The sequence below is a fragment of the Triturus cristatus genome, chromosome 2_1 (assembly GCF_964204655.1).
Source record: "Triturus cristatus chromosome 2_1, aTriCri1.1, whole genome shotgun sequence".
NCBI classification, from domain to species: Eukaryota; Metazoa; Chordata; class Amphibia; order Caudata; family Salamandridae; genus Triturus; species Triturus cristatus.
The window spans coordinates 962,868,152-962,881,693 of record NC_140581.1 but is presented as its reverse complement, the minus strand read 5'-3'; the positions used below and the strand labels follow the sequence as shown (position 1 = coordinate 962,881,693).

Here is a 13,542-nt window from a genome sequence, read left to right as displayed (position 1 = left end):
AACTTTAGCCTCTGCCAAACCTCTGGGGACTGTGGACTCTATACACACTCTACCTATTTGGGAACAGTTTATATAGATCCTCTTTCCTACACATTCTCATTATTTTTTCATTGTTTCTGCTGCTTACTCATCAGCTGACTGTTGGTGTGCTATGTCTTACCATTGATTTAACAGTTGAATACTGGTAATTTTTTGGTTGTACTCGTGTCACTTCCTCTTTCCCACGCGTGTCTGCATAGACAAATTGTGCAATGCACCTGGCCTTATACAATTTCATGTACCTCCATGAAATGTTATTGTATTTTTACTGTGAGACCGTCAATATTCCTACATATTGATGCCTTAAAACAAGCTCCTCCCTAAAATCGACTCACAAGGTTTTCTTTCTAAATTAGTTAAACATCTGTGTTGAAAGGCGTCTGTATGTATGTATTGCACTTTGGATATATTGCACCTATAAAAAACCAGCATTTGCAATGCAATAGGTCTCGCAGTTATGCGAGCTTGAGCTATTGACATTGCAAATAATAATGCCTTTTATTTTTGTTTTCGTTTTTAAAACATAAATAAAAGGCGTTGTCATTTACAATGCCAATAGCTTAAACTTGCGTAACTGCGAGACCTATTGCATTGAAAATGCTTGTTTTATATTTGCCCTGGGGAGGTGGTGGTCCCTAGGGGTGTGGGTGGGATCACGCTGCCCCCGCATTCTTTTTTAGGTCTCGCCTGGCGAACGCAGCGCGAAGCGCTGTCGCCAGCGAGATCTATTGTTACTGACTTGCCTCGGAAGTGGGACAGGAGATGGGCACGCGCATGGTCTCGGCGGATTTGAGTTGGTGTACGCGCCTACAGCCACGCGGCATGCACATCTCCTGTCTCTCTTCCCTCAGCAAGCCAGTATCCAGTTTCACTTTCGTCCTCATTAGTCTCTGTGAACGCTCATACATACGCCCCAGCATTCAGTGATTCACATCAGCGTCTGCTTAGGTGACTGTTCGCGCCACGTTAATTGGCTTTCTGCGTTGCTACATGATTAGCATAGCTCCAACTCGTAGCAAAACATTGGCAGCCGTCTAACTGCCGCCATAGTTTTCTTAAAATACGGAAGGGGATTAAATAACAAATTACTTGTTTCTAAAGCCGAATAAAGTTTATATTGATTGACTGACTTTCTTACCTTTGGAAACCATAATAGTAATGTTCAGTAGCAAAAACCCAACCTCCACACGAAGGGGCGTCCTGAGCGGAGGGAACTCTCCATGCAATGGGGAATCTGCTGCGTGAGGCGCGGGCATTACCACAAGCAAGCCCTTCTCACAAACAGGGTTAGACTCGCGCACCCTAAAGCTGAAAACGTCCTCCGGAAGTTCACGTTCTAGATGCCTTAACCAATAGCCCTCTTGTCACCTTGAAAGTGTGCGCACGCCCTAGCCGGAAGATCCTGCCAGTCTGCTGTTGACGCAACCAATCGCGCAGATCTTCTCGGGAGCGCGTTCCTCCCACCAGAGGAAGTCACAAACATTGTCTTTGCCTACCTTTTTGGATTGTGAACGCTTAAAACACGTGTTCGGGATATAATAAGTATGTGAGGTGGCAGATTAGTTCCAATAGCCTGTGCTTTATTTTTCACATCGATAAGAAGTTTTGCAGTGCTGCTGCACATCGTGTAACTGTCGTGAGTAAGTTTGCGCCGTCACCGGTTTTGTAGCTTCAAAGTAAGAGAAGTTTGCATTTAAATAATGCTTGGTGGACATCTCTCAGTTGTACAGAAAGTAAAATAATTTCATTTCTCAGTGTAAGAGTAGCTTACATGTTATGCTTGGGCAAAGCATTTTCACAGGAGGCAAAACTATTGACACTTTTCAAAGGGAATGTGGTGCAAGGTGCACATTGGGGATAGCGCGGACAGCAAAATGGGCAGCAGAAATGGAACGGAACACACAGGGTAAACTTCCTTGACACGCAACGAGCAGCACCAATGCATACTTTCCTCACGGAAAACTACACATGCCTGAACAAACAATTCAAGCGACAAGCTCTCTGTTCTTTACCCATTATGCGTTGCTAAATTTCTTCTGCTTACTTCGTTAGTCGGTGGGATATTAAATTGCACCGATTTCTGTTCAAAGGCTTCCACTTTCCTGTTCTCAAATGTTGGTATGTATGCACATGGGCATCAGCAGTGCGGTCTTCCTTCACCCACAAGATACTTCTGGCAGCAGAAGTGGTAAGATGAATGTCACTTACATTTGCTAGCAATATTTCTGGTGTATACCTAGTCCCTGATTTAGAGTTTGGCAGAGGGAGTGTACTTTACTCCTGCCATGGCAAGGGTACTCTGCTCGCCAGATTTACAGATGTCCGCCAGTCCAGCAGAATCGCTAGCAATTCTAGGGACTACTGTCAAAGCATTCCTGTCAATGCATTGAAAGTTTGATGGACGGCTCTGTCAACATCCCATAACCATATGTCAAACTTTCAACATTTTATTTATTTAAAAAAACATAATCCTAAAATGGCATTTTATGTTTGAAAATAAAAATCAATGCCCCCACCCCTCCGCCATACTAAAAAAACCTCATGGGAGAAAAGTGATTTTACTGTTTTCACTGTCCCTTACCACCAGGTTCTTACCTGACAGTGATGAACAGTGAAAATTGACCATGTGTTTGCCAAATCTAAATAGGGCAGGCTGACACATGGTCAAACCTTCCACAGCCCTTACTTCGTCGGTCCGTTGGAGGTGTATGTAGGCAGCTGAGATGGAGTAGTTTATGCTGTCTACATACTGAACTTTGCTTTGGCGTAGAGGGTTCTGTGTCGCTGTTGTGAGACCCACTCCACCAATGTATTAATCAGGGACATAGTCTTCCTGCAGATTCCTCACCTGATGAACATCCCTCCAGGCACCAGATGTTCAAAAACTGTGCCAATAATAGCTCTCCAGTATCACCAGGGGCTACGTCGGTTCCCAGACAGTTAATTTTGATCATAATTTTGTTGTTTTCGTACTCTAATGATTTGGGACTATACACTACTTTGAGGACTCTTGAGTGGCAGCCTTCTTTTGAGTTGCTATGGGCTCTTACAAATCCTGCGCTTGTATTTTGGTTGCTAATTAGAGGCTTTTCGTTTGGCCGTTGATGCATTGATGTTTGATCTTGGCTTGGCATAAAGAACGTGGGATATCACTCCGATTTGGGTAAAAAGACTAAGGCCGACAGTTTGTTTTTGAGACATTACAGAGCCAATTTTTTCCTTATACCTTCAGGCCATTTTTAGTAGATTCTTGAGTTTCGCCTAGTTGAGTAGGTAGAAATTCTATTTTTATTAACAATTGATCAGAGAACATGTGTTCGCTTAGCAGAGTTTTAGTGTTTAGAAATGTTTCCCCAGTTTAAATAATCATGCCGGAATTTCAAAGTGTATTGTCGATTTGGTAATATGATGTGTTTGTAAGTTTCCTCCTCGTTTGCAGCCAGTTGTATTTCATTTCTTTTAGAGTTGCTTGTGTTTTTTTTTTTAAATGTTTGATTCTGTCTGAACACTTTTGTCTGCTTGTGTGATTGACTGTTTTGTTATCTCGAGGTTATTTATACTTTTGGCCAGGTTGCTTTATGTTTTCTTTCACTTACTATATATACATATGGTCGACCGACCTTCCCCATCGGTTGAATGCTAGACCCGATTTTAGGCTGCACAGGTGTTAAATTTGTTTGCTGCTTTACTGAGGCGGTGGGCTCGGTAGAAAGCTTGGTCCGAACTTTTATAAAATAATGTAGTTCTTTTTTCAATAGCTCAGAAGGTATGTGGCATGTGCAATGCGGAGGGTGAGGGTGCCAAAAACAAAGCGCCTGATTTAGAGTTTAACAGATGGGTACCCAGTCACAAATTCAACACATTTTCCATCCACCTTAATACGGAGTTTTATATAGCGCAAAGTTGACCCGACGGTATCAGAGCGCTTTACAGGAGCACCAGTTGCGTTACATGAGGACACATTCATTTTTGTTAGGCACAGGGAGATTAAGTGATTTGCCCAGAATCACAGGATGTTGAGCGTCCTTGCCAAGGCTGGAACCCGGTACCCCAGATTTGAGTTCGACCGCCCTAGCAGCTAGGCCACATCCTCTCTCCAATTTATTATAAGTCCATTATGTTATAATGGACTTGTAATAGGGCTGACGAAATATCCCACCCACAACTCAAAATAAGGCCAAACGACTGTACAGGCCCTAGAGTGGAGCTTTTTGGACTCTATAGAAGGTGATTTAAGAAAAGACATTTGGGGCCAAATGTACAAAACCTTTTTTGAGGTCGCAAACGGCCTGATTTGCAGAATCAGGACATTTGCAAATGCAAAAAAGGTTTTAAAAATGTACAAAAGCCAAATTGCGATTCGGTATCCCATTACCAAATCGCAACTTGGGTTTGTGAATTGGTATTTGGAAGGGGCGTGTTTAGGGTGTCCCCTCCTAATACTGATCTGCAATAGTATGTATGAATGTTGTGCAACCAAAATACGGACACAAAACATTCCTTTTTTCCAACACCTCAAGTGTGGTGGTAACCATTTGCAAATGGGAAAGGGTCATCATGGGACCCCCTTCCCCTTTGTGAATGTTGATACATATATTTCTCAAGAGCAGGCAGCGGTTCCACGAACCACTGTCTACTCTTAAAAAACAAGCATTTGTAATGCAATAAGTCTCGCATTTGCGAGCGTTTAAGCCATTGTCTTTGTAAATGACAATGCCTTCTATTTATGTTTTCAAAACTAATATGTAAATAAAAGACATTGTCATTCACAACGCCAATGGCTCAAACTCTCGCAAATGCGAGACCTATTGCATTGTAAATGCTTGTTGTTAAAGCTCCAGGGAGGTGGCGCCCCCCTGGGCTGCGGTGGGGGTCCGCGCGGCCCCCTAAATTTTTAATTAAAGCCCTGGGGAGGTGGTGGCCCCTCGTGCTGCGTGAGGGTCTATGCACCCCCCGCATCAAATTAAAATAAAGCCTTGGGGAGGTGTCGGTCCCGGGGGTGGGGGAGGTCCAAGAGGCACCCCATTGATAAAAAATATAAGCTCCAGGGAGGTGGTGGTCCCCGGTGCAGCGGGGCAGGCTGTACGGGCACATTCTTTAGTAAAAAAGGAGGTGGTGGTACCCAGGGCATTATCAAGCCCTTATTAAAACACTGCCCTCTGATACCTGGCCTACCCGGAGGCAAATTAGGGGCCAACCAGGTTTTGAATTGAGCACCAAGACCCACCTAATGGGTGGAACAGGTCTTGGTGCTCTCACCAGTGTGCACAGGCGCCACCAGGCTTCGATTCAAGCAGTACGGTTGTGGAGGTCCCACGACAGGCAACCATCATGCTCGGGCGCAAGCCAAATCCCCAATTATAATTTCACTGTAGCCTGTGCTTTTATTTTATTTTTTTACATTAAGTAAGATTTTCATCAATGGTCCTGCACCCAACAGCCCACAGGCTACCAACCCCCTTTTAAAAAATGTTTGGGGTTTCTCTACGAACCCCAGGGGTGTCCCGTTGGGCATCATGGTGGATGTAGCCTTACGACTAGAGCGGTCGACCTCGAAGCTGGGGAACTGGGTTTGCGTCTCAGCCGCAATGCTCACCATCCTGTGATTCTGAGCAAATCACCTAATCTCCCCATGCCTAGCAAAAAATGAATGTGTCCTCATGTAACGAAACTGGTGCTCATGTAAAGCGCTCTGATACCCGATGTCTTGGGTCTAGTTCGCGCTATATAAAACTCTACAAAAAAAAGAAAAAACGAAACGGAGAGCCCTGTACACCCCCAATAATTTTTTTAACATATGAATTTTACACCCCCCAACACACACAAACACAAGGCCCAGGGAAAGGGTGCCCCTACTCTGCCCCCTTACATGTAATTAGATAGTAATATTTAGGACTCGGGGGACCAAGAAGGCAGCTGCAATTTTTCCTTCAGGTTGCAACCAGGCAATCAAACTGTTTGGTTGATGTGAGGAGCCGCAGTTCCGCTGTGGCATGAAATATCTGTGTTCAGCCATTTTGGCTGCAGCTATGTCTAATTTTGTCATACAAAAATGATGGGAAAACGTCTTTTGAGATCCCCCTTTTTCTCGGCCCCTGCGTGACGGATCACCCGGAATCTTTCCAGGAAGGAGCTGAGGTGGAGGAGACTTTATGGAATGTTTTGTGAAGATTCGTCAAACGGTGCTAAAGTTTTTGGTACTGCTTAAGGACATAACCAGCATGTTCTTTTTTGAACTTATCACATTTAAATGATTGGGCTGCTAATCTCGTGACATTAACTACCATGAAATACCCCTCAGTCGCCCTTAAGGTATTTTTGGTTGTATTAACTTTCTCATATTTCTTATTCTCGTTTACTTTCCTTTTATGAGTAGAAAAAAGTTGCAACCATCCAAGCATGTATTGACTTATGTGTTAAGACTTTCTACTCTAACAACCGACTTGTTCTAAATCGTCTTTTGTGTCAATTCAATACTGTTGTAAGCTTTTCAATGGTGGTGCATCTATGTGCCTATAAAAATCAAAAGTAATTTGGTGCGTAGTCCACAACAAACTTCTGATTTCACACGCACCAAGCCTCCTCTTTGTTCATAATAAATATCTGAGTGAGGAACTGGTTTTGAAAGAGCTGCGTGCTAGGTATCAGAAAGACGTCGATAAACCGGCTAATTAAATTGTGCTTGTGGTTAGGTGGACTCGAGCGAGGCAGACGTGGCCGATGAATCCACCTTTGAATCGCAGTATTCTCCCGCGGATGAGGACGACACCTTCCAGGCCTCCATGATAGCCCTGCATGGCAGCACCTGCAGCGAGGATCTCACCTACAGGGGGGCCCTTCCGTCCTCCACACCAAAGGTAAGTGGGGCAAGAGCTTCGCGATCTGAAAGGTAATACAATGTTAGATTAATCGAGGTTAGCGTGTACCGTGCGCCCTGCCTCCTTGCTCGTAATGGCATTAAACCTCTGTCGCTCCATCTGGCCCCTTTTGTTTTGTTTACTAGATTACCATGCGGTTTGATTGTGGCTTTGGCTGCCACAGCTTGCTTGCTTAAAATACAATTGTTTGAGTTATGTCTGTGAGTACCTCGAGTCCTCACGGCGTGTTGCTAACTTTTTTTATATGCAGTCTGTATTGTGATATGTGTTTGACTCTTTCACTTTATTTTAGTAGGAAATGTGGAAGTTTTTCTTTGAGGCTGACGTTAATTAGGCTTTGAATGGTGCAATTTATGGTTTATAGTATTACTTCTCACAATTTATATTAAATGTTCTACTCCTATGATTGTCTTGTGCTTGTTTTAAAACATGCCAATGGTAAATGTATTAGCAAACAAGAATTGGAAGACAGTGACTGTGTCTCTGCAGCTTCCCTTTTATCTTGCATCTTTTTTTTACTCTTGTTGTTTCATTTTGTTCATATCCTCTCCAAGCCATGAAATAAATAGTGAATTCGAGGTACTGTAAAGCTTGCTTATCTTGGCGCAAAATCAGGTCGTTTAATGACTTGCGTTGTTTTTGCCAAAGCAGCCTGAGTAACTAAATTGGGCTTGTCTATCCCACTTAGAAAATATTCCTAGCAGCATGGTAGCAAAGAAAGGTGGCCAGGAATTTTATAAAGGCAAACATTTTTGCTAATAGTTATTTTATAGCACACAATTTAATGATCGTTGTGATTACAGGACCAGTTTACTCATCTGAAGTTGTACTTTAGTCTAAATGTATTCCCTGTGAACAGCTATCCATTTAAGAACACATATGGTCCAATTTTCGGAACCTTAAGATGTAAAGAATGCAGCATATAGTCCTTCGTCTCTCTGCTTTATGTTATTTGTATACTTGCGTACTTCCTTATATTTAACATGAATACAAATTATGCTAATTTGCAAGGTATTTTTTCTAAAAAGCCTTTAAGCGTCTAAAACATTATGTATGTTTTTAAGTTCACCTGGCAAAACAGGTTTATTGTAAAATATCTTAACAAAATAATATAGCCCGCAGTCAAGTGTTTGCAAGAATAAAAGCAGGAAGCACATCCTCTTTTATTTTTCCCACTACAAACTGTCTAATCGCTTAAGCACCAATTTACTAAATTAAACAAAAGACCCCATAAGCTCAGCTCATCTGCTAATTCTGCTAATCAATGTGCTTTGCGTGTTGGTCTAATTATTATCGTTTGTCAGTGAAACAAAGGATGGCAGTTTGAAGAGGACCTAGCGGATCAATTTATTCAGTGTGGAAAAAAATACCAAGTGAATTATTTTAGGCTTTTGATTGCACACATTTTTGTTTCTATTAGTTTTAGACCGGAAGGGAAATGGCTCTTTATGGTTAAATGTATCCTATGTCCTTTTAATTTCACTGAAACAATTTTTGATGATTACTCTAGGTATAAAAAGACAGTTCGGATTTCAACAATATCTGTTTTTATCAATATCTGAAGTAAACACTGAACAGAATTTAATGCATGCATGCACGAACACATAACACGATTGCATGCAGAAATGGTAACCTTATTTAAAAATAAGCTACAATTTCCTTCTGATAACGACTCCTTTTTAGATGTGCATTTAATCGTTCTTTATCCCATCCAGGGCAACTCTTTTGTGAAAAAGGAATTCTAGCAGGTGAAATTGCAGTTTTTGTGATTGGTGGTTCATGGGGGTGAGAGAAAGAAATGCAATTCAAAATGTGCACCATTATAGATTTCTTCCTATCATTGGTGCATTACCTTGAAAACGTTCTTGTCCTCATTGGGTGAATTTTGGCATCAGACATGCAGTAATTGTTGTTGTTCATTTCAGAGTACATCGTTATGGAAAAAGAACAGTTTATGCATTTCATTTCACAATGACGGTGTGGGCCCAAAATAATTTCAGTCATCTTTTCAATTTGATTGTTTTCTCATTGCCAGGAGTTCACGTACTCACGGAGCACAATTAACATTAATATTGAGGCCAAGTTCGTGCAAGCTTTGAAAAGATCCAGAAATTTGGTTTCAGTGCTTAACAAACATATGTGGGCACATTTTGGACTCGCAAAGTCTATATGCAGTCAAAGATTTTCCTTTGAATTCGCGGGGACGTTCGCGGTCTGACTTACACCGAGGCAATCGGGAGGACTCTCCAGAAAGGACATATGTAGACGGGTGGGACGTTCGGTCGACCTACCCTGGGGATTATTTATGCCCCATCACGCTTTGAGACATGTGTGCCACGCTCATGGACCATTAGGATCTCCTTTGATTCAGAAGGAAACAGATTGCTAGCCTTTCCTATATAAAGATTGCGTAAGAGGGATGTGAGCAAGGATTGTAGATCATTAGCATGTGATCTGAATTTGGATAATTATATACTATCTCGTTTTCCATTAATAACAGGACATTTATGAGAACGAGAACCAAACACGTTTGGAATACCGTTTTGATTCCTTTAACCTTCGCTCTTGAACCACAAGAGAGGGTTGAGCCCTGACGAAGTTCCATTGGAACGAAACGCGTTGGCTGAGGCTTTTTTAAAGATTGAAAAAGAATAGAGGACCTATTTTCGCAAGATTGGAAGCTCTTTGAATTTTGTTACGTGGTGGACCGTCCTTTCCCTCAAACAGTTTGGAATCTGTTTTTACAGTGGAGCATACGTGTGGCGCGCTCCGGACGTGTTGTGCACAAACCAAGGACTCATAAATTGACTTTGAAACTGAGGTGCCTAACCATGGTCAGCCACCCTGTTTTTCTTTAATGAAACAAAAAGTGTAGGTGCTTGAAGTCTATAAGTGCCTGCTTAAGTAAAACAGTGGATGGGAGAAGGTGCAGCCTGGAAGGGCCTTTTGGGCAGTCCAACTATGCATACATGCATAACTCACTGAGCGCCTAGAAAACTGGCTCTTTAAGTGTAGAAATGTGTATTCTTTTTTAGAAAATCATAACCTATTCAAAATAGTTTTTAATAAGAAGCTGATTGCTAGTTCAGGTTGGAGCAAATTTACATATGCTCCATCCTAAACTAGCAACCAGATTCTGACTAAAACATTTTTATAATGTTTATGATTATCTTTTTAAAATTTTCTTTATAGATTCTACATACATTAATTGCATTGGAGGCAATACAGTAGTTTTATTCTCACTTGAAACTATTATCCTCGTTAGAGGGACCGTCTTCCACAATTATTTATCTCACATTTGACAGAAAATAATGGTTACCGGTCAGGTGTGTATGCTGACCCCATAAACAAGTACCATGTCAGTCCTTGAGATGGTACTGGGAGATACAAATATTGCATCCATTTATGTCTGGATAAATGGGTAGGCAAAGAGTCCAGCTGCTGAATCAACTCTAGGTTAGACAGCAGTTATTTAGGAAAAATAGTTTGAGATTGTCAAACCAGAGATTGAAGTTTCAAAGTATGCACAGAGTGGATGTTAGATGGTCTCTGCAGCAAAGTCCAGGAACTACTAAGTAATGTCCCCACTAGGAACAACTTTGAAGTTTTATCCACCTTGGATGCCCAGTGCTTTAGCAGGATGTCCAGGCTGCAAGAAACCTCATGTACCCAAGAGCTGCAAATTGGTGACTTGATAAATCCCTCTTTATGGACAACTGGTGTAGCTGACCATCACGCCACCAATATTATTAAAAAAGAAGGCTTCATTGGGGATCTTATTGATTTTCCTTCTCAAACTGCCTATATGGCCAATCAATCAATTAATCCTACAAAGTGGGGTGGTATTAAGATAATCATGAAATGTTGCTGGTGTTTGAGATAAGCATACAAATCCAGATTGGCTGTCTTATATAAGTGGGCATGATATACTTTGTTTACAGGAATCTTGATCCCTAGCTGAGCTCAATGTAAATGGTATCCATCCAAACCCGCCTCTTCTTGCTCCTTCGTATTTGACATGCCTGTTGCCTGACTTCTGGTGGTAGATATTGTCTACATTGCCGTTGCCTTCTTTTCTGAAGACAAAGATGTAATGCTGAAATGGACAGGTGACAAGAGCAAGATCAAATGCTCAGGTAACCTATAACAGCTACGTTTCTATCTATCATCAGCTGTAGATCAGGGCTGGAGTGTGATGATCATTCATAGATGTTGAGATGATTCTTGTTCATAACCTTGCATTGAGGAGGATACTGCACAGGAGTTAAATAGTCGAAGAGGTCATTGGGAGTGTAGACAAAATAAACAAGGAGGTTCCCCTGGAAGAGAGGAAGTTGTGACCAGGTCATTGTCTTATTCAAATATGCTCAGCTAAGATTTTAATGGTTTGAGTGCTGTGGATACAGAGGTACAGGCTGAGTGGGATCAGGGGTGTTAGTAATCGGGAATGAGGGAAGCAAGGTAGAGGGTGGGAGGAATGGTTAACATCTGGGGAAAGCAGAGGGTAGCAGAAGGAGAGGCTTGGGGTGGTTAGTAAATGTGAAATTAAAAAAAATGCTAGTTGGAAGTCAGGGAGAGATTCTATGTGAATATAGTTTTTTGTTAGCATGCAAATAAGTGGGATATGAGTGAGTGTAGGAGGGTGAGAGAAGGGATAATGGAGAAAAGAGGATTTGTTGCCAAGGATGTTAGTAAGGGCTACCCACATAATAATGCAGACATCGGAGGCTGTAGGCTGAAACTTAATAGTCTGAATTTGAATTCGGAGAAAACGGAGGTCTTCCTTTTTGGAAGAGACCTTTCATTTTGAAACCCGAACTGGTGGCCCTAATCTCTTGGCCCCCTTCCCACTCTGGCTTCGAAAGTAAAGAACCTGGGTGTGATCTCTGATGCTGATCTTTCATTTAGAGATCAGATAAACAAACTCACCTCTGCTTGTTTCTTTATCATAAAAATTCTGAGGAAATTTCATCCTTTTTTTCCTATGATTTGAATAAATCAGTGTTGATTTCATTGGTGTTGTTGAGGCTAGACTATTGTAATGCCCTCTATCAGGGCATCCAGCAGTCTTCTCTAAATAAACAACAGCATTTGCAAAATGCAGCATCCCGCCTCCTCAAAAAAATACCCAAATATCTATCAGTCTGTCAGGCCTTAGTGGAGCTTCATCCCAGTTAAGAAATGCGTGGCCTTAAAGGCTCCCTGCACAGTACATATATCACTCCATCGGATAGGTTCCAAATATTTGAGGAGAAAGTTCACTTGGCATGCATCAACGAGAACACTGCACTCGACTGCATTGAAAGCAGCCTCCATACCAAGATGCAATAAAGCATCCGGGGGGGGGGGGGGTGAGAGGAATTTTGTTTACTACACATGCAAATTGTGGAATAAACTCCATTTGGAATGTAAGAATCAACAGAACCTTAAAAAGTTTAGAAAACTGCTCAAGTCCTGGCTTTTTTCATCTCCTATTTGAATGTTTGGGTGCTCTTTATCTGATACAAGGGATGGTTAAGAGCAGGAACGCAGTGGATGGATAATTGTGAGTGCAGTTAGTGGTGTAGGTGAGGATGTGTCTATTTGGTGAGGTAGGTGAGTAGTTGAAGTTGTGAGAGGAAAGAACAGGATAAGATGTGAGTTGGAAGAGAAATTGAAAGATATGATGGCTTTAAAGCATTAGCTAGTGAGTATAGTATATAGAATATTTTTAATTTGTCATCTTAGAAGGTGAGAATGCCACATTTTTGGTTATATGTCCATGTGAATGTTGACATTATTTCTCGTGTATCTGTTATTTTTTTTAAAAACTTGTGTGGGAGTAATTGTCCAGGGTTGTAGATGATTAATCTGAGTTGTGTGTTTATTTTAGTTGCTGTTAATTAGTTTTTGATAGACAATACAGCATCATTGATGTGTCTTGAAGCCACAGTCATTCAATATGATTACAAGCATATAACAATAACTGTAGAAGTAGTGGCACCACTGTATATAAAATTCAATGACTTTTGCAATTACAACATAGATCGTCATTCAGGATCAGAGGAGCTGGCAAGAAGCATTTAGAGAAGGGTTATCGTGTAGTACAAGGGAGCTGCTGACCAATGGTGAGGTCTTCCCAGGTCAGGACACACTGCATGGCACAAGAACATGACAGAAGTACCAAAAGGAACAGCAGCTAGCCAGTACATAGTATAGGGAATATCTTCATAAGAACTTGTGATCCGTCAAGTAACCTTAGATACCTCGCCTGAATCTGCCACATTCAGCAAATAATCTTTGAATGGTCCCCATATACACTTGCTCTCAACTTTGGTGGCCGTAAGGCAGCACTAGTCCCAGCTCTTTCATTACATTAAACCAGTTACGTAACTTGGGTGCGTGGGACCCTCAGCCATGCCCTCGCAACCCAGCGCTTAGCAAGCAATTTCCTCAAGACCACTAAACGCGTGGCTGGGCGCGGGAATTCTGCATAATAGCACAGCAGTCAGGTTAGGGGCATGCAGGCCAAGTGAGCAGAGGCTATGTCAATTGCTGTATAACCTCAACCCAAAAGTCGTGCCAGGCCAAGGGCATGAAGTCTGCATGGTCAACAGAGCATCTAGCACAGTTTGAACGGTGTGTG

The 13,542-nt window shown here is 41.9% G+C and overlaps 1 protein-coding gene across 1 annotated transcript in view; it reads left to right on the top strand.

Moving 5' to 3' along the window:
• Nucleotides 1-13,542, top strand: part of MPDZ (multiple PDZ domain crumbs cell polarity complex component) — a 798,673-nt gene that overhangs the window by 265,439 nt on the left and 519,692 nt on the right. The window contains exon 19 of the mRNA XM_085633687.1: nt 6,732-6,896. Coding sequence (XP_085489813.1) covers nt 6,732-6,896 — 165 coding nt within the window. The remainder of the gene's footprint in view (nt 1-6,731; nt 6,897-13,542) is intronic.